This window comes from Tachysurus fulvidraco, chromosome 5, assembly GCF_022655615.1.
Source record: "Tachysurus fulvidraco isolate hzauxx_2018 chromosome 5, HZAU_PFXX_2.0, whole genome shotgun sequence".
NCBI lineage: Eukaryota > Metazoa > Chordata > Actinopteri > Siluriformes > Bagridae > Tachysurus > Tachysurus fulvidraco.
In genome coordinates, this window is record NC_062522.1 from 28,117,240 (window position 1) to 28,143,550 (window position 26,311).

The 26,311-nt window shown below is 39.4% G+C and overlaps 2 protein-coding genes across 3 annotated transcripts in view; both read right to left on the bottom strand.

The window, feature by feature from the left end:
* Window positions 1–17,659, bottom strand: part of LOC113634456 (E3 ubiquitin-protein ligase SMURF2-like) — a 59,785-nt gene extending 42,126 nt beyond the window's left edge. The window contains exons 1-2 of one of the 2 annotated variants that reach the window (XM_027133427.2): window positions 17,504–17,656; window positions 17,144–17,256 (exon numbers count right to left, since the gene is read on the bottom strand). In XM_027133427.2, the coding sequence (XP_026989228.1) occupies window positions 17,144–17,195 (52 nt within the window). In that variant the 5' untranslated portion in view covers window positions 17,196–17,256; window positions 17,504–17,656. Of the gene's footprint in view, window positions 1–17,143 lie in introns of both variants that reach the window. The other variant, XM_027133425.2, reaches the window with a different exon arrangement.
* Window positions 17,660–19,148: 1,489 nt separating this feature from the next.
* On the bottom strand, window positions 19,149–26,297 carry LOC113634580 (importin subunit alpha-1). The gene is made up of 11 exons (XM_027133635.2): window positions 26,153–26,297; window positions 25,908–25,982; window positions 25,699–25,830; window positions 24,015–24,103; window positions 23,136–23,404; window positions 22,969–23,063; window positions 22,270–22,533; window positions 21,198–21,431; window positions 20,446–20,628; window positions 19,597–19,746; window positions 19,149–19,381 (listed from the first exon to the last, which is right to left on the bottom strand). The coding sequence occupies exons 1-11, from the start codon at window positions 26,153–26,155 to the stop codon at window positions 19,292–19,294; spliced, it is 1,584 nt and encodes a 527-aa protein (XP_026989436.1). The 5' UTR covers window positions 26,156–26,297; the 3' UTR covers window positions 19,149–19,291.
* Between the last annotated feature and the right edge of the window lie 14 nt (window positions 26,298–26,311).

Genomic DNA, 26,311 nt, shown 5'->3' on the forward strand with positions numbered 1-26,311 from the left:
AAGGCCCAATAGGTCTTATGATGGAGCTGTGGCAAGAGGTATAACAAGGAGGTGAGCCCTGGAGCCCATGACCAAGCTATGACATTTTGACCACTTGAAATCCTAGATTGTTCTAAAAATCCTAAAGTGGCCTGAATTCCTGGCAGCAAAGGTACTGTTGGGAACTCAGTGCCTACTCTGGCCTTGGTGTTTGTGGCTGACTTGAGGCCAAACACAGTCGGCAGGCCTTTTTAACTGAGAAGGAGACTGAAAATAGATGCCACACATAGGCTGTGTTTGACAAGGAGAAAAACAGCAGATGCCAAAAAAAGCGACAGAAATGATACTGGTAGCAGAGGCAAAGTGGTGCCCATAAATCCAGAAGTCAAGAACAGCAATATAAAATTACAGAGCCATTACATAGGCAATGAAACAAATTATTACACTAACAATCAGTATGCAGAAAGCCAAACGAAACTACAAAACCCCACAATGACTATCAAGGCCAAATTTGTTCATTTTGACAAATGTCTCATGATGAAACTATACTAGCTTCAAGCTTTTAATGGCCAAAACTCTTAAATAATGAGTTTGTAAGCAAATGGGATCCTGAAAGATCTAGAAGATCCAATGGGGAACAATTCTTAATCAGTTTATAATGAAGGGACTAACCAAAATAAAACATTATTTCACAAACATGTTGAACAAAATGCAAGATTTATTAAAATTTATTTTAGATTTATTTAATTCACAGAAAAGTACAAACAAGTGAACAGACCAAATGTAAACAGCACATGTGAACTTTCAGTTATTTCAAGCAAATGTCAGACTTCATTTAGGAAGTGAAGTGTAAATCTTCCCACAAGTTTCACCAAGCTACAGCTAAATTGCTGCAGGCAACCAGCAGGCACACATACACTTGGTCTTAACACTGTTCTTCTTGCCTTAACACACACCAGGTGAATAATGAATGAACAGATGAACTTCTTACCTCTCTCCCACACTGCTCTCCCGCTCAACTAAGAATGCGTGCTAGAAATCTGCTCTGCATGCTGAACGACAGTCAGTCAACAATCAAAATCATCCCAAATAAAAGTCTTTAATGTTTGAATTTTTTATGTAATCATTATGTAATCATTATCAAATTGCTATGGTTCAAAAGGGAATAATAATCAACTATGATGTGGTTACAGTAATTCTGCCTTGTGTCAGACTGCATCAGATCATCATGGCGTTGATTATTTTCCTCAAACAGCACATGCGGTCTTTTTGTTTTTGTTTATTTCTTACACATTGTACTGGGCAGAATCCAGTTAACCACAGACAATAGTATTGTGTTTGCTTTTTAACAGCAGACATGAATTAAAATAGCACTATGCTGATGCCGATGTGACCTGCAAAACGTGCTGGTCCTGCTCTAGAGATATAGAAGTTAAAAACTTTTGGCTTTTCAAAAGAAACAAAACAAAGTATTCACAAATCATTCTCAAAGTCATAACACACACATCCTTGAAGAAGCATGTCTTTTGACAGCAGCTCAAAGGCATCAAAAGACAAGGATGTAAATAGAGACAGTAGCTAGCAGTAGGTTAAATCCTCATGGCTAAGGGTTTGTTTACAGAGAAATGTTCCATTTCCGTGAGAGCAAACAGCAACTGACACACCTGAAACTGAGCTGATCTATTTTACGACCTGATACCTGAAGCTTTCCCAGAAAAGGAGGTGGTAACATTCTGATGAATGGAAACACCTGGAACAACTCAAATGCTAACTTTTTTGGTTCATTCACAAAAGAACCTAAACAGAAGAACGCCAGCAGCTGGTACATAAAATTATGTCTAAAGATCATTCCTTTTTTTTTTTTTTGGTGATGCATTTTCTTTAAAGCTATACTAGCCTATTTAAGCTGGACAAGCAATGTTAACAAGCTGGTACTCTGTACAAAACGCTGCATTGTCTGTATTGAATTTCAACCTGCGGCTAAACCCGTTAAGGTATAAGACTTGCATAAAATCTGGCCTCATATCACACTGTAAATTGTTTATAGACGCGTTTATTAAAGAAATGTGGCATTAAGAAAAATCAAATCAGTTCAAAAAAATGTTTGTATCGTGTGAGAGCTGCTAGTTTTTTGTAAAATTACATAGAAGGATGTTCACTAATGTGAACTCTTCGGTTTCAAATCGAGGAGTATTTCATCCACCTTTTGTTAAACTCAGACATTTCATATTAATGACTTGAACCAAAGCCAGGACAATTCCACAAATGAAGAAAAACTAGACTAGTCATTCAATAAGGACAAAAAAAAAACTGTTTGGATACTATGTTGTTCTCAGCTCAAATGTGCTTGTTAAGTTCCTGATATAATGTGCACATGAGAAAACTGTTCAGTGTTACTGGAACTTAAACAAATAATAATGCACCTCATTTATCCTAGAGACCATTAACCATTGAGGACATGTGAACAAACTCTGTTCTGATTTAGTCGTATCAGATTTGCTCAAAGGCTTAAAAAAAAAAAAAGATAACTCATGTCTGAACAATGCGCAAGTGAATCTTCAATCTTTGAGTCTTGCAGGATCGTTTCTGAGATTAAAACATTTATAGGCTAAGGCTTTACGTAAGACGTTGTGTAACACAATGCTATTTAATTCAACAATGGGTTTCGTCATCTGTGGAAACAGCCCCCCAGCAGAGCATTACATGAAATCTAAAGTGTACAAGGAATTCTGGTGCTTAATAATCTCATACATGTACTTTTACATTATCCCCATTACGTTTATCCGTCTTATACCTGCCTAAATTTTTTAATTAAGTAACCCGATAAAATATGTTAAAAATAGCATTGAGGAATTTTATTTTAGCACACTGCTGCAAAGAAATCTTCCTCGGTGGGTTATTGACAAGAAGAAACTCTCATGAACCTAGTCATCTAAGACTTTGCCGGATTTCTTTTGTTTGGTTTCGTAAATACGAACTCTGGATCTGTGCCACCTTTTGAGGAAATTTGCCAACTATTGATCTCCTCGATCTTCTTTGTTAACCTGGTCCAGTTCTATCCGTTGTAGATCCATAAATCGGATCAGTTCCGGGATTGGGATACTCCATAGAGACCCCAGGTCTGACCTGCAGCACGGAACGGATCGGATATGGAGCTACGTTTGATTCTTTCTTGGTACAGTGTGGGCTACATCAGGGCTTATCAAAAATCATAAGCACGTTTTAAGTTTGTGTTTGAAGCCAGACAGTCTGACACACACACAAACACACACACAGACACACACACACACAGGATCACCACCGTGTTTCCGGATAATAACGGCTGGAAATGAGCCCTTCACTTCTCTGGCTGTTCTTTCTGTTTAGACTCCGGGAGTGCCTCATTCACAGCATTGTTCTGTTCTCGTCCATACACTACTCTCTCCTTCTCACACACACATACACACACAGTCAGGAGGCAGTCATCGTCTGACGCCGTCTTTTATCGGTGCTGGACTTCCTGTCACTGACCATTACGTGCTTTCCTTCCACCCTGCTCACACACGCCATTCCAGACGAAAAATTTTTCACATGCTAATGAGGTCATTCAGTGAGGACCAGCGGCCTCTTTGTCCCTGAGGAGTTGGACACACCCAATACACTCACAACATAGACATTCTGATCTGATATTAACGTGTGTATATGACCTGTGGGGTTTGGCCTGTGTGTTTTTCATGAATCCAAGTCTGCTTCTGTTCTCTTACGTGTGTGTGTGTGTGTGTGTGTGTGTGTGTGCGTGCGTGCGTGCGTGTGTGCGTGCCTGCGTGTGTGGAATGTAAAGTTAGGCAGTAATACAGAAAGTAAAAAAAAGAAAAAAGAATAAGAATAAAAAGGGAAAATGAGAGAGTCAGAAAGACAGAGTGTGCTGATAAAAGACATTTTAAGGAGATGTTATCGGTCAGATGAGACAGATTAGCACAAATACATAAGGAAGATCCTCGTCCTTAGCGACTGAACATCGCACTCTCTCATAACTGCAACATTCCCAAACAGCAGTGTGGCTTAAAGCACCGTCTCATCTGCTGGGAACACACGAGCAGCCTGAAATTTCGATCATGGCCCATACGGAGACAATGAATCATCCCCCATCTGGCCTAAGATCAGCTGGAGGAATGCAGGAAGACGGGAATGTCAAGAGACGGAGGACAGGAACAAGGGAAAGGGGGGGAAGAGGATGGGAAACAGGGGGAGAGAGAAAATGAGAGACTGAAATAGAAAAGGAAGAAGGAGAGGTCCACAAAGAAAGATTAAAGAGAAGGGAAATGAGAGAGAGAGAGAGAGAGAGAGAGAGAGAGAGAGAGAGAGAGAGAGAGATGCACAGGTCTAAAAACAAAAGGGGGAATAAAAGCCAGACAGTCTGACACAATAACCTGCAAATCATAAACTAATGAGATGTGGTGTGCAGGTTTAGCCTGGTTTGTAGGATCCTCCTATCTAACCTTCAAGACTAACTTCACATGAGGTGGGTTTTTTGTGTCTCAACTAAGAGCAAACATTTTACCTGCAAACCTATGAGAATCAGCAACTTGTTTGTAATGAAGAATAAACAAACTATGTTTGTAATAAAGCGCTTCAAAAAGCTGAAAAATATTCATCAAGGGCTTTTACTAATTTAACATATTTGCCATCAGTGCTTTTGACCAATCAGGAAATAGGTTGAGGGGGAGCTAGAAAAAGTAGAAGCTAAAACAAATCTGTATCCTCAGAGCAAACTAGGCTAGTCAGTTTGCATTAACTAGCTAGGTCTGGTAAGATCATTGTTGTGATTACAGTGTACATGTTGTATGTATATAAGTGCCTTATATTTATATATTATTGTCTATTGATCTATTGACACCCCCCCACACACACACACCAGCACACATTTCCTGTCTCTGAAAATGTTAAAGTTTCAGGTATAAAGCAGTCTTTTAATTATTTTAATTGAAATACTGAATATGTTGAGACCCCTTTCACTTGTACATTATCAATCAGTACATCAGCCAACATCCAGACAACAAAACTGTCTAGATTTTATGTGACTCTCCAACTAGAGTAGATACACCAGAATGATGCAGGAACATGCAGAAGATATCTGACTCGTTCAAACAGCGATAGCGCTGCCATGGAAAGTCCCCAAAATGTGGGAACTCAACACCCTCATCAGGTCACTGATATACACAAAGATAAGATATACCCCAAGATATGTTTTATCCCACACGCAAAAGAAATTGTCAGTCCGTGTGTATGTATATATATATATATATATATATATATATATATATATATATATATATATATATATATATAAATGCTCTGTGCTTCTATTATTAGTACAGAGATATTATAAGGCCATAATTCTGTATTTCATTATGAATTCATAATTCATAATGGCCTCTGTACAAGGTGTTCTGTCACCTTGTACAGTTTTGGCAGGAGAACACTTAATCTTTTGAGTAAAGATTTCATTATTGTTCAGAAGTCAATAACTACCTAATGAATTCCATGCCAAGTTTATTCCTTTTGAATAAAGGATTTTCCGTTTTTAGCCGGCGTTCTGAAATAATTGTATATGCTACAGATGCTGGGGAAATTAGAAAGGAAAAGAATATGCTAGTTTAATAATTAGTCATGTCTAATCAGATCAAGTGATGTTTATTCCTCAATAAAACCCTAATTAATGCCTAGAGTGGAATAGCTTTTTTTCCAGGACAAACGTGCGACACACAGTACATCAACATGGCACGTAGGGACCTGCACGCAGCCAGATAAGTGCAAAATAAACACAGTAAATGCACAGGACGATACATAAAAACACTAAGAAGACAGGACTGCGTGGATTCAATGGCATGGCAGAGGTAAAGCTGAAGACGAGTGGAAAATGCTTGAGTAATCAAAGTTTGTTACTAATCTTTTTACTTGATACTTAAATTCTTAAATAATAGTAAAAAATCCCATACCAGCTAATATAATAAATAAATATAATCTTTATGTTAAGATAAAGAATAATATAATGATTAATATAATAAAATTCAAGATTAATATCTCTAATATTAATCTTGAATTTTGTATTCTCTTAATCTTTATATTATTCTTTATATTAACCTTTTGTTCTATGTTTATGTTCTTAAAGCTGCTTTGAGACAATATCAATTGTAAAAAGCACTATACAAATAAACTTGAATTGAAAACTTGAATTAATAGCATTATCTCTGATGGTACAGTATAGTCAGGACATTAACCTCTGAGCTGCCACAGAGACCAGACCCCAACTCACAGAATTGAATTTACAACTCTAATATTGACTACAGACAGTTATGGTATCTGTCAAAACTTTACACTTTAACCTAAAGAATTCTTTCTCCAATGGATTTGGCAATTGAAAGCATTTGGATGCTGAAAAACACAGAAAAATTACAAAATTACGTAAAGCATAATAACCATAGGTGCTAAAAGTACTGTTAATTTACTGCTCGTCAAAATTAATCCTTCGAAAATAAATAAATAAATCCTTCTAAAAAAGTCTTCCTTTTACGTTTAAGGAAGCTATATATATTCGGTAGACTACCCGTCATGTGACAGTCTTCAGGACAGAGAAATTTCATTTTTTCCATTCTATTCTATTCTGAGAGACACAGAGAGAGAGAGAGAGAGAGAGAGAGAGAGAGAGAGAGAGAGAAAATTAATGGATGGTTACAGAAGAGCTGTATATAACTGCTCTAACATAAGTGATAACTTGTTTCACAGATTTTTGACTTGAGATTGCCGAGGTATTAAAGGAATACTTTACTGACGTGCTGTTTTCGGCAAACAGTAAGAGTAACGCAGCTTCACGGTGGGCCACATAACACCATCCCACAGTTGATTATTTTCCACTTACAGCATGCCTAATAGTGTTTTATTCCTTACACAAACAGCCTATCATATCTACCCTGCTGTCGGAAAGTTTCTCTTTCTCTCTCGGTCACCCACTCTGTCGCTTCTTTCTCTTTCCAAAATCTCTTGACTCCAACATGATTTTTTTCCCCCTGCAGCCTGAGGTGCTCATGAAGCTCCGATTACCAGGACACATAAAACCATCAGACCTCCTGCAGAGAGCGGTCAGGTCGCAGCCGAACACACGCACGGAAAGCATGTCTGCGAGACTCCGCAAGTACGGACAGACGGCACAGTGTCCTCTTGAATTGCTCCGAGTCATCAGTCCTTGATTCCTGCTCTAAACAGTCAGCTGTAATGGGTTTAAGAGGTTTAAAAGGTTTACGGCATGTCAGCCAGACTATAAGGCTCTTATTCAGCACTTCGGAACGAGTTTTAAAGGCTCAGCTCAGAGCTTTCGGACTGCTGGTTGTCTGAATAAACATCGGCTGAAAATAGTGCATTGCTTATTCACACCGTGGCAAGATGAACACCCGAATCCACGTATGTGCATGAAACAAGGCACTTTTAAACACAGCCAAAATATGGGAACGTGTGTGAGATTGAACAATTAATGCTGTAGATCCTTTTTTTCAGTCAGGGTGCAGGGTATAAAATGTTCAGGAGGAATGCTTTATTTTTTAAAAAAAAAAAGAAAAGAATATACACGTGTGGACATATAGTCGATCCAGCTTAGTGTGTGGAATTTGCTTCAGCAGTAGTTCTGCACTGAGGTATATTGCTACTCCGGGGTCTCTGGGTCAAGCCTGAGCTCAGGTTACGTCCTGTGTGGAATTTGGCACACTCTTCCAACGTCCATCTGAGCTTCCTTCGGGTTCTTAAGTTTCCTTCCATCTTCCAAAAACACACCAGTATGCGCACTGGTGATAAAGTGTGTGTGAATGTGAGTGTGTTATTCTGTGATGGACTGGTAACTCAGTTCAGCATGTTTCCCCTCCTCGATCTCGGTGTTCCTGAGACATGCTCTAGCTCTGGCTCCATCACGACCAGGTTTTCAGTTTGACTGTGAGCTTAATATGGTTTAAAAAAAATTGCTGATAATTGCATGATACCACTTTATATTTTTTCAAATACTGGACAACATCACTTCATGAATCATTTAAATGTGTCCACTGTTACAGATGGATACTAAATGGGTACAGATAGTGGCGTTTGTTTTACACCCCTAATCCCTCCCCATACCTCTCAGCAGTTACCACATTATTCACATGGTATTCAGTGTACACAGCACGTTACAAAGGCCTCTTTCAAATGATCTGATAACGTCACTGGTTACTGAGTGCATGTATACATGCGTGTGAACATAATTGGACATAGAGGAGCTGCTCGAGAAGCATTAAACAATCATTTATTCATCTTATAGCTGGGATGTCAGTGTATCACATGATAAGAATTATAAGAAATCCTGCAGACTAAGAGTGTTCTGTTCACTTTGCAATCATGAAAACTCTCAAACATTTCACAGTGAAGAGTTGCACTTGTACTTGTGTTTAGGTCTTGCAATATCTGCACAATCATCTGATCTCCCCTTCGGTCACAGCTCACAACCTTTGGGTAACTATAGATAATCAACTGTCCTTTTCTTCGCATGTTGCTAATGTGACACGCTCATGTCGGTTTCTTCTCCACAACATCAGAAGGATTCGGACATTTTTGTCGACACAGGCTGCTCGGGTGCTTATTCAGTCTCTTGTCATTTGAAGACTGGACTACTGCAGCTCTCTCAGGTCAGGTCTACCTTTGAACGATATTCGTCCTCTGCACATGACCCATAATGCAGCTGCTCTTCCTCCACTGGCTTCCAAATCCAAATCACTGATGCCTCAAAGCTCATCACTCCTTGCACTACACCTCGCATCCTCAGAGCTTCCAGCACTGCTCGACTAGCCACCACCTCTCAGGGTAACACGCAGGTATACAGTAAGACACTCTTCTGTTCTGGCACCGAGGTGGTGAAACAAACTTCCCCTAGATGTCCAAACATTTGAGTCACTGGCTATCTTCAAACGACAAGTGACAAGTTCCTCTTCCCGAAACACTTGATCTAGCAACTTTTCCCTGTTTATTGTATGTTTATAAATTGGTATCCTAAGTCTGTAACCTGGTAAACCAGTGTTAATATATTTATTGCAGAGACTTAAAAGCACTGTTGTATGTTACTCTGGACATGATGGTCTGCCAAATGCCGGAAATGTAAGATTCTCTGAGGATCTCGTTTTTGCACGCAGCGATTAGAAGAGTTACAGGAAACAACAACGACAACAGCAAAAAAAAAAAAAAAGAGTTGAAAGAACTGTTCCAGAGAGAGATGGTGTTTTAAAAAGTGGTTAATAACCCATTTTTGTGTTCCACTGTGAGTTCAAGAATGTGTAGCCTAAACCTAAGCACAATCCCACCAGGCCTAAATTCCTGTCCAGAATTTGTCGCTTCCTGTACACTTGGCTAAAGGAAAACGGACTTGAGATTGTCGCTATTACCAGGTTTGTGATGGTGAAGCAACATCATAAGAAAGAAAATCGGTGTAGAAAGCGGTTTTCCTATAATTCTGCAAAGTAGACGGATGCTTTAGAAATAAATAAACAGATGTTTAACAAGGGTTTCGTTTTATTTCTGCTCCAGACTTGTAGCCAGCTCCAAAGTAACAGCTCTACAGATTGAACCTGAAATAAAATACCCTGTGTGTGTGTGTGTGTGTGTGTGTAGGATGCCTTACGATGGATTAGCATCCCATTCCATGGTATATTCCCACCACAAGTCCAGTATTCCTGGAATGTGCTCAGATTTTTCTTACAACTCAGATGTTTTCTTCTTGCTTTTTGACCCACTCTTTTTTTATTATTATTATTGTCACCTTCTTCATGTGGGTTGTCGAGCATGTTTCCTAACTGTTTACCAACCCTTAAGGAAAAAGAAGTGCCAAAAAAACAAATTGCGTATTGTGTGAAAACGTCTTCAAATATTGTGATATGTTCTTTCCATATTGCTCATCCCTAGGTACAACACAGTGTGCAATACGAAAGACGAATCTCAACACAGAAACCACAAAAACATGCGCACACACACAAGCAGACACACACAAAAGCAGACACATACGACATGGCGCAGACTCAGACAACAGAAAGCAGTCTGTGTACAGATGTGATTTTGCAGAACTTGCAAAAGGTCAACTGCACAGCAGTGGGGCAATGGGTAAAGCACAACGTGCCAAATTTCAGTGTCTGCTCAAAGTTTCTAAGAAGCAGACAAGTGTGTGTGTGTGTTCCGCCGGTTTCCAGTGGAAGTGGTGAGACAGGAAGTGTGATACGTGATCATATGTCTGTGAGGAGACGAGCTGCAGCCACGCTGCCGTCTGAGAAGCTTCCGGTGCAGATGATGGGGACAAAGGTCAAAGGTAAATGGGGGGGGGGACGACAACCACAAGCCGACGGTGCAGTCTTCTGTGCATACTTGGGTACAGTTCAAAGCAAAACGAGCATGAAGTCTTATTCAATAATACGTCAGGCATCCACGTGATGTGTGTTTACTCACAATCAGTTATTTCCTCAGCTTAAATAAAACATTACTAGACTTTCACAGGAATTCTGTGCAAAATTCTTTCATTAATCTCAATGTTTAAACATCGTGCGTGTGTGTAAATCGGTGCTCACTCGCCTCGATGCTAGTAACACCACTTGTACATAATCGTTTTTCTAATATATATCTTGTGTAACGTTTCAGTTTGAATGTTTTATGGTCCACTTTTATAGAAAACAGTGTGTTAGACAGGGAGAGATCTCATAATCACACAAGTTTGAGATATGAAACAACTTTGGCGGGGGAAGATCTCTAAATTTACTTACTTATTAGCAAAGAAACTGTAGAGAAATATTTTTTTAAAGTCCATTTTAAATAATAATAATAATAATAATAATAATAATAATAATAATAATAATAATAATAATAATAAATAACCACAAAAACAAATTAATAAAATCTAAAACATACAACATTAATAATTTAATAAACAAAAACAAACAAATAAATAATTTTTAAAAAATGACAAAAAGAGACAAAATATTTTAAAAATGACAATAAAAAATAAAAGAAATAAAAAAAACAAACAGGTTTTACAGTAACCATGTGTGCATAACAAGCTTATGGTTTATTTTTGTAACAAAAACAGACACCTGTGTGTACAGACGTCACTTAATGAGAAAGAGAGATGAGTAATGAGAACGGAACACAACACATGTTGGTTTAAAAAAAAAAAAAAAAAAAGGCAAAAAAGGCAAAAAAAAAAGCCGACATTCAAATCTGAAAGTCAGCACAGAGAAGCTCATGTGGTACGTTATTGCTTAAATATTTACTTATTCGAAGCCAATTCCTCAAAAAGTCAATGAAAAAGTCATTGTTGTGTTCCGGTCATCCCCGTTCTGTTCTGCACAGATGTTCTGCGACATCATCAAAATCACACCAGACAAGCGCATGCAGTCATGGAGAGACTGGAACAGACGCTTGCTCAGGCATCATTTATTCCAAAGAGGACCTTACGTCACTCTTTATACCATCTTTATCCACGGGCCAATTTTTACACCTCAGTCAAATGGAAATATTTTTCTTTTCAGTAGTCAGGGACAAGGCTTTGAGATGAGGTCAAGCAGAGCTTCCCGAGGAACTGGCAACTCGAACACCTTAAAAGCTTGTGTGTGTGAAGAGAAGTTTAGTGAAATTTTTTATTTATATAGAGGATTTAACTCCAGAAAGCATTTATTAACTTGTACGCCATGTCTGTTTATCTGAACAAGAATGTTTTTAGCAAATGAGATGTGTTTGCAGATAGAAACCATCTCTGGCTCGAGGCAAAAAAAAATTAGTTCTAGATGTTTTCTAAAACACAATTTCTAGATGTTTTTTTTTGTTTTCGATGTAAGATTATGTTTGTTATATGTATCATTGTTTTCCTCTCAGTTTGTTCCCAGTACAACAATGGATCATCTGAGACAAAGACAGAGAAGCAGATCACAGGGCAGTGTAACGCACTCGGAGGGAAACACAATCTGCCCTCTTCCACAAACACGATCTCATAGACACACATAATTGGTTAGCGTCACTGTGATTGACAGGAGAGACGGTGCATAAGAGAACACAGGCACGGTTTTCTCCCTTAGCTCCGGGATGGCTGAGGCATCAGGATCCAAAATCACGATCTTCTGACAATCATTTTTCCTTTTATCCAAGTTTTTTCCTGTGATCCCAATGCAAATATTCACAATTTAATACAAAAACATTTCTTTAGTGACACGCTACGAGAAACCACAAAAAAAAGACAACAAATGTTCTATTTGTTGTAGAATTACTACTCATTTTAATACATGTTCTGTTCATACTTTCCGCTTTGGATAAATTTAGATAATCACAGACAGTCTACAGGAAAATTTATGTTTTTGGTTTTTTTTTACAATATTTATCCACCTCACTTTGTTGAATGCACAATTTTTATGTGCACAAATGTATAATACATTTAATAATACAGAGAGAGGAAGCGAGACGTAGGACACGTGGAGAAAACTGAATGAGACCCTTTTGTGTGTGTGTGTGTGTGTGTGTGTGAGTGAGTGTGTGTACATGCATGAACACACTGAGGTCACGGTCCTGCTGGGATTAAACATTACATTGAGGAATAACGTGTACAAGGCCTCAAGCAGCTAGTGGAACTAAGCAGAGCTTTCTCGGGCAAATAGCCTTCTGTTTCACTCAGGAAGTGAATTTGCCTAGAGACAGTGAGGAAACATGATAAAACAAAAAGTGCAGGAAATCGGGTCGTTTCTGAGAACACAGAACTAGTGCTGAGATTTTCCACTTCCTTCAAATGTACAGGTGGCAGAATATGATGACGAGAAGAAACTCGGCAGCTAGCTGAGCATCTGTGCTTTAAAACTAGCTGAGTTTAAAGTAATCACACCTCGGGCACTCGTGCTCTATCTGATATCTAATGTACACTCTTCTGTATACAGTGTTCAGGATCTCTGAAGATTCCAATCCGTTTAGTCTGCCATGGTTTTGTACCAAGTTTTCAGTGGAAAGACAATGATTTCTGGACTGCATGGAATCCTGAACTTATCACAGATTTCTAATAATCGGTGGCAAATGTAAAACAAGATTACAGGACAAGAGAAAAGGTCTGCAGGTCACCGGTAAATCTAAAAAAATATAATTTACAAAAGGAGTCAAAAAAATTCAGGAAGCAATGGGAATACGTTGAGCAAAATGTGCAAGAACGTGATACAGCAGATGAGAAAAATGCATAAAAGCATAAGTAGTGAACATGCAGATCATATGCTGGAAATAATAAACCTAATAAATATTTAAAAGATTTAAATGAGTCAAATTATCGACTTAAATTTAGATTTTTTTCTAGAAATTATACAAAGCCTATTTCTTATGTTTTTTGTTTTTTTAAAACAATTACTAATATTTTTAACGTTAATTGAAATGTTTGTCATAATGAGGAACATGGGCGTACATTTAATTTAACGGGGGGGGGGGGGGGTTAATAAAATTTCTCATGCATGAGCAATTTTTGAAGGGGGACACAAATAATACAGTCTAATTGTACTTATAATTGTACATAATGTCCCCATAGTGAAAAACTTTGCTTTTATCATTATTGTTGTAGCACGGAGACTGCGTCATTATGGTTATTTTCAAAGTTTTTCTCGACGGCTTTGGCGTGTTAGTTACAGTGCACTATGCAACAGGCTATTGTAAACAAGCTAACGTTAACTAGAGAAGTAATATTTTAATCGCTAATATAGCGGATTCATGGAAAATTACATCGTTAATCAGCATTTTTGCCGCAACTAATTTATGAATGAATCTGCATCAACTACTTTAAAGAGAATCGCTTTATTTAAAGTGAATAAAATCCCCTACTTAATAGAGTTAAACATTAATTGAGCCACAGCCACACACCTGACTCGTGTGTGCAGAGCAGGTGAGATGAACTGGGAAAGCAGGCAGTGGGTCAAACCACTGTGGGGAAGGGGAGAGAGGGGGAACTCAACTGTTTCTAAATGCATTTTTGCGTTATATTTTTCTACTTACACAATTATTTAGGTACAGATACATATATTTTTCACAATAGATAGTGCGATATTTTTCAAATAATTTTTTTTGGGGGGACAATCCTCGGATGGGGGTGGGGCCTCTGTCCCCCCCGGGATTTACGCCCATGATGAGGAATATTCGATAAACGTAATATAACTGAAATGTTAATCAGACTTTAACTGACAACACTGAATGTCAACATCATTAATGAAAATGATCAAAAAAGAAAATAAAATATGATAAAGACACCTAATGAAGTTGTAAAAATAAACATTGACAGAAAAACCTGTGTTAAGCCATTATATTTGCTAAGCTAAAATGTTTAATGTATTATATGTATTATATAGTATGTTGTATATAAAACAGGTGTTTTTGACGGACTGAAATCTGTGATGTTGGACATTGGGGTAAAAGGTGAGGGAAGATTTTGGACTTTGAGAGTGTTGTGTGGGAGTGGGAGTAAAGCCTGCCAGCTCTACCAACAAACCCTGATCAGTACACACAAACACACACACACACACACACACACACACACACACTATTGATACTTGGCATAGAGAAGCTTTTCAGCAGCACAGTGCGAGAGAAGGTTACTGATACTCGAGGAAGCAGGACAAGTGAGACATGCTAACACTCCCGCGCTAACACACACGTAGCTTTATGACAAACAGAGAGAAAGACATTTGTCAGACGAACAGACGCTATAGACAGATGCTTGTGGATTGAGGGCTCTAGATTACAAAGGGATGTAAGAACCTGTTATTTTTTCATTTATAAGATTCTACACATACAGAAAGTCAGACATTTGTCGGATAGAAACAACTGGACAGTGGACAGATCACAGACATTACAGATATAGGTATTGAAACAGATAAACATTAGACAGGCAGAAATGCAGACAGGCAGAGGTATAAATAGATGGCTGGCCAGACAGACGAGACAGAAAATAACCTAATAACCTTAGATAATATCAGTCAGAGGAAAATGCTTCCTATAACACTCTCTGATACACGGTGCTCTAATCAGCTGGTGCTACTTTTAATACCCGAGCAAAACCAGGCAATAAATTTGGCCTGATGAAATCAGCATACCTTGGCTGTTTTAAGGAAGGAAAAAGAAATGGTTAAACTTTATGCATTTAAGAGCTTTTGAAAAGAAGAACACTGTTCAATAGTTTCTGTTCAAGATGTTTAGCTAAATGTGATGGAAAAATGCCAAATACTTGACCTGTAGTTTTCTTTTCTCATTAAAGAAGACTTCAGCAGCAGGCTGATTCAGAAAGGAACACAACCATTTATAGTTAATGATTCATTAGTGTTTGTGTCGGGAGATCGACCCACGCCAATGGGAACAGACAGAGAATGGTGTAAAGGAGACCTCACAGCCGCTCTGCTGTTTTATACTGTTATCTCTTACCTCATTTCTGATTAACTCAGTTGCAATGGAGTAGAACATGATGCATGACTGATAGGAAAATAAAACGTATGCAACAAATCGAATGATCAGATGAAGATAAACGTTAATCCCTCAAGTGGTAACTCAGTGCCGAGTGACCAGATGGTTTTAAGTTTAAAATTGCAGCAGTGACAACTAACAGACTAACTGTTTGGCCTTAATCCAAAACTCTAGACTCGTGACTGATTCTCCTAAATCATTTCGGATTAAAGCATCTGCCAAAAAACTAAACAAAACACAACAAACACACAACAATGAAACTACTTAAGAGGATAGAAGATGACAGAGTGGTCATAGTTGCAGTGGGTCTGTAGTCTATCACAGAAACGCTGGATATGACGAGTGAAGCCAGCTTGGGTGAGACACCAGTCCATCACAAACACAAAGATTCAGTTTGCATATTCTGACCAAGCGCTGATTTCGAGCAGAGCGTTCCACATACCAGCATGTTTTTGAAACTTGGTTGGATGCTAGAGAATATGGAAACCCCATACAGACACGGGGAGAACACACATGGATAGGAGAAATGCCACATGGACATATGCACAAGTTCAGGATAACAAAGCCAGGACCCTGAAGCTGTGAAAGGACAATGCGCCACTCATCTATCATTATCATAATGCTAAGCACTGCTACTGCTACAAAGCTGTTTTGCGAAGCACAGATGCCGGCGTGTAAACAGTTTAGACCTGGAGTAGCAAAGAACGGCAAGAACACACCACCTAATACGCACTTACACTACACAGCCTAAAGTTTGTGAACACATTAACCATTTTAAACATCTCATTAAAGTTAATCTTCCTTTGGTTCCCCTGATGTTGCATGACCAGCGGTTTGAAAAGACGCCGCAGACTGTCTTTAGCCTGGAGGGTAGGAATTGACTTAAACTAAAAAATATCAGGAATTAATGGTGGGAAAAGAATTAGTGAGGTCTGGTTGCACTCAGCATTCAGATTCACACCATAGCTGTTCAGTGAGGAGGAGATCAGGGCTCCAAGCAAGTCACTTGAATTCTCCCACTTTAACCTTGGTAAACCTTGCTTTGTTAAACTCACTTTGTGCACAGAATCACGGTCATGTTGGAACATCTCTGATCCTTTTAAGGTCCAGTGAAACAGAAATATAACCTCCATTAAATACAAAGGGACAATTTAGTGAAGAAACCCATACAGGTGTGATGTTCAGGTGTCCACTGTTCTACTATGACAGTTGCTCCACAGATCCATTGGTCTAAACCACAACTATAACGAGTTATACATGATTCGTTAAGTCTACATTAAAAGCAGACCATTAATAAACCAGTGGCCGAGCAATTACAGTGGCAGTTGTTGTGCGTTGTGGCCACGCCCCTAGATACACGTCACACACCGTAACAACACTTTTAAACAGCTAAACTGAGTACAGTGATGTAATGTTTATCTCGGATTATTATTAAAACACGGCAGACAAAAATGATTCTTTAGCAGCTAAAAGTGAAAGCAAGCTCACTTCTCAAAGGTGTAAAAAGTAACGTAATGTTTTAAAGTTGGTTAAAAGTGTCATTTAATCAGGTTTCAGCACGTAACTCTATCTACATGTAAGTGAAAGTATGTAAACAAACGTCACATATCAGCATCATAAATGAACACATGAATGGTGTAAAAGGTGAAAATAAGTTTGATAAACTTACCTGTGAGCCTTAGTTTCACTGGACCGTTTCTCCTCGCCCCTTGACTAGACATTCCCTTTATATTCCAGCTTGACGTTTCTTCCAAGCTATTTTCTGCTCAATTATTTACCTGACTACAAAAAAACGAGAACTTTTCCTAAATAACGTGTTTTTTTCAGCGTTTACAGCCCAATAACAGCGTGTGAATCCGCTGTAGACACCGCATCACGGTCTACGGGTGGGTTTTTTAACACAAACATTCAAATCAAACTTTCCAGCATTTTGGGTTTTTTTTCCAGCAAAAAAATCCACGTCTCACATCTTAACATGTACGTGCAGTTTAAAAATGAAAATTATAAGCCCAGCCTGGAAACGCTATACCTTGTGGAAGTGCTATTTAAACCCGCTCCATGGCTAAATCACCGCTGTTCTCGGACAAACCCGTTTATTTTCGTTCGGAGTGAAAGTTGTGTGCAGCCAAAAGCTATTTAACCCGGGGCTGTGTTCCAAATAGACATCTAGTGCACTACCCGTGAAGCCGAACGCTGTTATTCTGTGCACTAAAACATCGCGCGCATGTACGAAGTACTGAGACATTTAGGAGACGCCCCGTTTCTGTCGGAAATAATGACCGACAGCGACATCGCGCGGCCAAAATGAGGAGCAGCATCGACATATGGTGTTAAATGTACAGTAATACCTCGAGATACGAGTTTAATTCTTTCCGTGACCTTGCTCGTATCTCAAAGCAATTTTCCCCATTTAAATTAATTGAAATCCCATTAATCCTTTCCAGCTCGCAAAATTCCATTCCAGTTGTTTTGTTTATGTGTTTTGAATATGAAAAATGTACAGTACCTGTATTTACAAATGACTAATATTGTATAAAAACATACAGTAATAAAAGAGAATGTTAAAAAAATAAACTGGTTTTACTTTACGGAAGATGCGCACGGAGGTTGAGGGAGGAGTAAACAGGCGGAGGAGTTAGGAGGAATGACACTTTCACTTTCATTCGCTACTGTACACTCTTAATGCTACTTTACACTGAAATGGAACTTAACTAAACTTCGCTAAAATTACCGAACTTAACTGAAATTCTCTTAACACATTAATTTCTCTTAATTTTCTTAATCGCTTTTCTCTTCACTTGTTTTTGCATTTTTTGTCACTCTTTCCTCACTAACATATGCCGGTCGTTATAATAAAAACCTGTCCGATCGGCATATCGGATGCGGTGTAGTCTCACAAGTTAAAATTTTTTAATGGATCCAACGCTCAAAACGGATCAGAAAATTATGGATCTGCAGATGGTCGCCACCTCACGCAGCCCCTTTGCGACTCTCCATAGGAAACGAATGACTTCCAGTTTATCGGCCGTCGTTTGTCGTGTGCAGTGTGAAGGCGGCTTTAACCGATTGAGACACGGGAAGCTGAGGCGGGGGTTGTTGGGGGTTTCGGTGGCGGCAGCAGCTCGGTTGCTCGTATCTCAAAAATTTGCTCGTATCTCAAGGCAAAAAAATTTGGTCGAATCACAGCTCGTATCTCAAAAAATTTGTATGTCAAAGCATTCGTATCTCGAGGTATCACTGTAGTCAGAATTTCATTTAGACAGAAAACAAGCAAGATCATGATGCTACAATTACTACTGCAGCCAACAATTTTATATGCTGATTTTGTAAATAAACAAATGAATTACATTTAACAAAAGAGTTTGTGTGGATGTTGGTTTGGCTCCCTGTGCAGTGGTGTGCTTTATCCTTGACATGATGCAAGTCCTTTGGGACATGAGTTTGGAGTGTACGATGCATTAAATCTATGCTCCTTTATTTATTCGTCACCTGTAACTGCATTTTCTTTGGCAGGGCTGTAGTGAAACTGGTAATGAATTGGTAGAAATACACCCTAAATGAGTGTGAATATTTTAGCAGATCCAATCAACCAAACAACATGTTTTTTGGGAGGAGATCCTCTGTGTCACCTTTGTCCAGTGAAGGTCAAAATAGAGTTAAAGTGAACCACAGAATATCTTACAGGTTCAAAATTTATTTACAAGGCTAATAGTAAAATTTTAAAAAAGAGCCTTTATATACATAACTAAATAAAAAAAATCCTCACATTTATGCATGTACATATATAAAATGGAGTAGTGGTTGGTGGAGGAGTGTTTTAGAAATTAAAAGTGCTTTGGTTCTCGGTAATCTGGAAGGAAAAGCCATCAGTGGTTGCTTCAGGAGCGATGGATTCATCCTCTTCTTCCTAAAAGAAAAAATAAATAAAATCAGAATCAGATTATCAATAGTGTGACTATTCTTATTCTGATTATTAACCAGTCACAGTCATTAATGGTTCTGAAGGCCATCCTCTCATAATGGTGCAAGTGTACTCATTGTTTTTTAATGTAACACGTTACTTCAAATAAATAAATAAATATTCCCACAAATGTGTGTATATATACACCTATTTACACTTACTTCCCCTGAGAAGTATTTCTCTATGATTTTGAGTGCAGCTTTGTAGACCATTTCGTTTTCGTGGGTCTGGAGTGTCTCAATGCTGTCCAGTCCTCCGCATTCCTCGATCATCAGACACAGCTTCTCCGTCTCGTTCATTTTATCTGCAGCCTGCAGGTCAGCACAGCAGAATATGTTACTGACAGAGTCGCAGAACACCTGACAACGTAATCCCTATATAAAATCCCAGTAATCGACATAAACTGGAGCCCCTTTAGATAAGGATCACATGAATGACTCTCAGCCGTAAAGTTACAAACCCTAGAGCTTGAAGATTTCTGTAACAAACTGGCTTTTATTAATGAACGCAACATAATTCTTGTGTAAATACAACTGAAAATGGAATAAATTTGTTTGGATTAAGAGTGTTAAATGAGGCCTACAAAATGTTTTAGGTAGCAGAATAAAAATTTCCACCATTAAAAAAGGTGAGATTTGCCCATATTACATAGTTTTATAAGTCCTAGCCAATTCCCTTCCATTAGCCATCAATCACATGCTTCCTCTGAAATGGCCAACCACATCTTTTCAAACTGTTGCTCATGCTACATTGGGGTTGCGCGCTATCCACCCCATTCTGCATGCATTCTGGGGCTCTTGGAGCAGAGACAGTATGCCATTCACGTCTCCTTGAGCGCACAGCCAGTTTCTCTCTCTGTATAATCATCAGGATTTATACCTGTGATCTTTCCTGTTGTGCCAGTCACAAGCCAAGCCTCAGTGTTTTCAGTCAGTGTTCAGTCTAGAATTGAACAGAAACTCTGCGTGGATGTAGCCAGTTTGATCCAATATGTCCATGTGACTGCTTACCAGAAAGAGATTCTGTATGGCATCAAGGATGACTAAGATGGTCTTGCTGTCCTTGGATGACAGGAGGTTCAGGAGAGGGCTGAGCACTCCGGACTGGACCAAGTAGGCGACCTGCTTCAGTGTCCCCCCGCTGGTGTAATTAGTGATGGCCCATACAGCTTCTTTTTGGGACTTATAGTCTCCCTGTGACAAAAGAAACATCCTTAAACCTCATCATCAGTTAGTCAACACATTGCTGCTACATTAAAACCTGCATAATTATAAAATGGTGCTGATATACAGGGCTTTTGAACGAAGTTTCCAATTTGTGCGTTTTTTTGGTTTAATGAACTTGAGAACATGAGAGAGAGATAAAAAATAAAATAAATAAAACTCATGAAAAACGTAAATGACTGTATAGTTACTATAACCAAAGAAATTCCGCAACATTAAATGTAAGTAGAAATAAATAAAAAAAACACACACACAAAAAAAACAAAACGCATGATGTATTTATTATTAATCACTGAAAAAATGCTGCCAAATAAAAGCAATAAAATACCACAGGGACATAATATTATAAGAAATCAATCCACTTCATAGTGGTATCTGTTTCACACCACACCATCATGGATCACTTTCCTATAACAGAGTGGTCCACTACAATCTATTCCTCTTTCATGCAATAAAACCAATTTACACAGACATTTTTTTCTTAAATGTTTGCCGTGGCAATGTTTGCGTCTTTACTAGAGCTTGTGAGTGTGTCTGACCTGCTGCAGGACCTCCACCAGCAGGGGCACCAGTCCCGCGCCAACCACCTCCTGGATTTGTGATTCTTTTCCGGCCGTGATGTTGGATACCGTCCACGCCGCCTCCTTCTGGATGTTGTTGTTGGGGTGACGGAGCAGATTGGGGAACAGAGCCAGAGCCCCGGCATTCAGAACTCTCTGAGTCTGTTCGTCCGTTCCTGTGACGATGTTCCCCACTGCACGCAGCGATGGAGTCTGAAATGAATCCACACGATTGCATCCGTGTAATGAATCCAGAGTTATATAAAATGAATAATGTGTTTGTGTTAATACTTCAACATATTAATGTTGTTCAACTGTCAGGTTGAGTTGTGTGTCTCAATCAACTCCCTAGGCATCGAATCAGTATATCATGGGGCACAGCTAAAGATTCTGACTCACTACACACCGGGAAACTGGTGACTCATTTTATGGTGATATTTTAAGGTCGTTTCAAGTTTTTTTTTTTGATCATTAAACTTTCTTTCGATTCTTTGGTATTTCCACTGACTCAGTTTGTGTGTTTATAATCTACGTTTTTATTCTGCTTGTGGAATGAAGACGTGTCGCTCTCGGGTCGGCATGAAAGGCTTGTAGCACTACATACAAGTTATTGTTATTTGTGTAGCACTTTTCTGATCCTTAACCACAATTATTAACACCACATTCTAAAAAAAATGTAAAAAATAGAGATCATTAAATCAAGTCAAACAGGTACAATTACCATAAACAAAACAAACAATTACCAAGAGGAGCATGATGAAGAAACGTCATAAAAGCCTTTTTTAGCAAGACTCTAAAAAAGGCTTTTATGACGTTTCTTCATCATGCTCCTTTGATAAACTGCTTTCATTTTCATTTGAGTTTCTTGTTATTTTGTTCCTGCTATCGTTTTTATAAGCTTTAGACAGTTTCTTCTCCTCTTCCTCCACTTTGCTAATATTTTTTACATCAGTAACCAATTTGCAATAATGTACCAGTTATATGAGTCCTCAGTCCCAGGCATCTATTCTGGTGTCTGATTGCATGTGTAAAAGAAGCTTGAGTTTCTCACCAATATGCTGATGTCTGAGCAGGCAAGCAGCTGTACAAGTTGAGGCACAAAGCCAGCCTGCAGCACCACCTCGATGCGCTCGTTCGGGCCGTCAGTGAGGTAGGACACAGCCCAGCATGTGTCAGCCAGCACCTCTGGGTCGTTGTGTTCGAGGAGGCGCTGAAGGGCCGGCAGCATCTGCTGCACCGCAGTCACTGGAGGAGCTGGGTTTTTATTCCGGCATAGATTCGACAGAGTCCACGCCACGTTCCTTAGGTAACTCGTCTACAACCAACAAGAAAGAGAGTGTTGAATAATGACCGGGGATTTAAAACTATTATAAGGGCAGTATCTCATGTTTAACAGGCTCAGAGGCTTAGCATTGCTTTAATAATTAATAAGAGAAGAAATCTTGTGTACAAGTGTTCTCAGGTTACATTAGAAACACAGACATCCTGACCAAACAGATTAGAGAATTCAACAGTGCTGTGATACAAAAAGTGTTATTGTAAGCATTTATTTGTAGAAAACATTCGAGAGGTTTTGAGACACACATTAGCCTTGTAGCTCCAGTGCAAAACTTCTGATGCAAATTTCAAGGTGTGTCTCTCAAGTCCAATACTTATGCACTGTTCTATCCCATTTTGTAGTACACATAGTGTAAGGTTTGTGCACAGAATGACTGATATACTGCATATACCAGCAGACTAAGGTACTTACAGTAAACATAGACAGGTTGGGAACAGACAGCAGTGTTAGCAGGGGCTCAATGGCTTTATGATTGATGACTTTGTCCCTGTAGGTCGTGCAATCACCTTAAAAGGAAAACAAAGTTAGACTCTATCAGAAAGCGTGTCTGTGAAATGATTATTGCTTTGTCTTCTCACCGGCGATATTGCCGAGGGCCCAGATGGCTTGCTCGCTGATGTGAGCATGAGGAGAGGAGATGAGGGCGATGAAGGCTGGAATGGCTTCTGCCTCCACCACGGCCCTTGTTTGGTCAGAGGTGCCAGAGGCGATGTTGGTGAGAGCCCAAGCGGCCTCAAACTGGATGGGAGGACAGTGAGAGAGCGAGAGGAAGCTCACTAATGTAGTGATCAGACCTGCTTCCACGATCGAGTCGATAGGAGGGTGTTTTTCTCTGGAGAGCAACTTCCTGTTGGGGTAAAACAGTATGGAAATTGCATAAATTTAATCCTTCCTTGTTAGAATGCCTTGTGTTATAACAGCTTGAAATATTTCAAAACACTTTTCTCAGAATCAGAATCAGAATCAGGTTTATTGGCCAAGTGTGTTGACACACACAAGGAATTTGGTTCCAGCTGTTTGTGACTCTCAAAAGTACAGACATAAATAACACTTTACTATACAAACTATACAAGACAATGCAGACAAACACTTTTCTGTAACAGTCATGCCGGAAGAGGACTTTTTAATAATACGGTACAAAACGAGAAGGAACGGTGGTGGTGGTGAAAAAAAGGAATAGAAACTGGAGCTAAGACAGAATTTGGCTGTAGTATTAGTTTATTTAACAATGTAGGAATACCCGATAAGAGTTTTGACAAACGTGAGAAATAGTGTAAAAGCTGCCATATGCGCACCCAGGCATGCAACCATGTGTTAATCATCTCGGACAAGAGGAAGTTTTAAAACAAAAGGTTTTGTTCATGAGCTCATGTGCACAAACCTAAACCAAAACCAACCAAACAAAGAAAGTGACCTGAAACTGTGTTAAAGCAGCTCCCTGATTCAGTGGCTCTTACCTCGCTGCCTGTGTGGCCTGTAACTGATGATCCAGACACTGACTGTTTACGCCACTAACAATCTCCTCCACAGTCCAATGCTGGAAAGACTGAAGAGTATAAAAAAAAAAGAAATGTAAGTGCTCCTGGAAGTGTTTACTCACTGCCCCAGCCTACATTGTAAAAGGAGTGGTGTGTACGAGAACGTCATCTCATTTTAACGCTCATTATAAAAATCTTATTAAAAAGTGCAAAGGAACAAGTGCAGATAAATAAATGTCAGTATATATACACAACAATAAATAAAGGTATAACAGTATGCACAAAATAGGAATATGTGCCAGTTGTCCAATATGTCTAAAAAATATAATTATATACATATATATTGTGCAAATGTGTGCATTGCATGTGCAAGAGTAACCAAGAACATGTACAGATAATACACAGAAATGGATGTAAACTAGGGTAAGTTATGAATTTACACTTATATACAATTATAATTGCTTAAAATATCTAACAGAATGCACAGGGTGAAGATGAAATGCAATGTAATTACAGAAAGTGAAGTGTTAATATTAGTATTATTGAGACAATCAGGGTCCTAGCGGTGTAGTGTAGAGATCATTCTTTCTTTAGAAATAAGCGATGATCTGTTATTTTGAATAGTGATTAAACTCTATTTTTCTGGGTGCCTTGAGAAAAACTTTTCTCTTGTAAAAGTGTGCATTAAAATCTGTATTCAAATTAAGTCTGTATGCAAATTAGTTATCTTGACTTTTTAAATATGTGATTAGCTACTTTGCCTTAAAAAAAACTTGGTAACCTTGTCGATGCCTGCAGTGTAAAAGGAGTGGTGTGTACGAGAACATCTGTTAACCAAAGCTGCATTTAAGACGTCTAACTTTGCAATGACCAATCCCTGATCCCCACAGCTTCCCAATGACCGATCCCTGATCCCCAGTTTCCCAATGACCAATCCCTTATCCCCACAGCTTCCCAATGACCGATCCCTGATCCCCAGTTTCCCAATGACCGATCCCTTATCCCCACAGCTTCCCAATGACCGATCCCTGATCCCCAGTTTCCCAATGACCAATCCCTGATCCCCACAGCTTCCCAATGACCGATCCCTGATCCCCAGTTTCCCAATGACCAATCCCTGATCCCCACAGCTTCCCAATGACCGATCCCTGATCCCCAGTTTCCCAATGACCAATCCATGATCCCCACAGCTTCCCAATGACCAATCCCTGATCCCCACAGCTTCCCAATGACCAATCCCTGATCCCCAGTTTCCCAATGACCGATCCCTGATCCCCACAGCTTCCCAATGACCGATCCCTGATCCCCACAGCTTCCCAATGACCAATCCCTGATCCCCAATGCTTCCCAATGACCAATCCCTGATCCCCACTGCTTCCCAATGACCGATCCCTGATCCCCAGTTTCCCAATGACCAATCCCTTATCCCCACAGCTTCCCAATGACCGATCCCTGATCCCCACAGCTTCCCAATGACCAATCCCTGATCCCCAGTTTCCCAATGACCGATCCCTGATCCCCACAGCTTCCCAATGACCGATCCCTGATCCCCACAGCTTCCCAATGACCAATCCCTGATCCCCACTGCTTCCCAATGACCAATCCCTGATCCCCACTGCTTCCCAATGACCAATCACTGATCCCCACACTTTCATGATGTTACCTGTGAGTTGTGGTTTGGATCCTGATCCTCTGACTCCGTCACACAGGTCACATTTCTCCTTTTTAAAATCTGCTCATCTTTCTTGGCTTTCCGGAGCTCCACGCTGACCTCCTGTCTCCTTCTCCTCAACTCCTGCGAGAGGAAACGAAAAGGTGTCAAAATTCAGCTCGGATATAAACAGGTGATAACGACTAATAAAGCGGACCTACGTTTGCATCCTTGCCTTTGTGTTTGAACAGGTTTAAACGGGAGACGCTGTCACCGGCGGCTCCGGACATTTTCTCCTGTAAAAACAACTCACATGTTACTGAGATGTTATAACACTGTAATGTGACTACAAACCTACAGAAGTGTCTAAACTATACCCAATACACCATGAACACTCAGCAAAGTGGTAATAAGTCGGTTTGTTTACATTAAAACAACATTAGTCAGATTTCCGGGCAAATCTTACCATTCGGGTGGTCTATAAAACAATTCGACACGTTTCCGGACAGCGGCTTTTCTCACGACCGGTTTCTTTGCTCTGGATGACAGTGACGTCGTTAAATATGTGGGTTGACGCACGTCGACACTTGAAAGAGATTGGACAGTCTGTTATAAGGAAGACGCC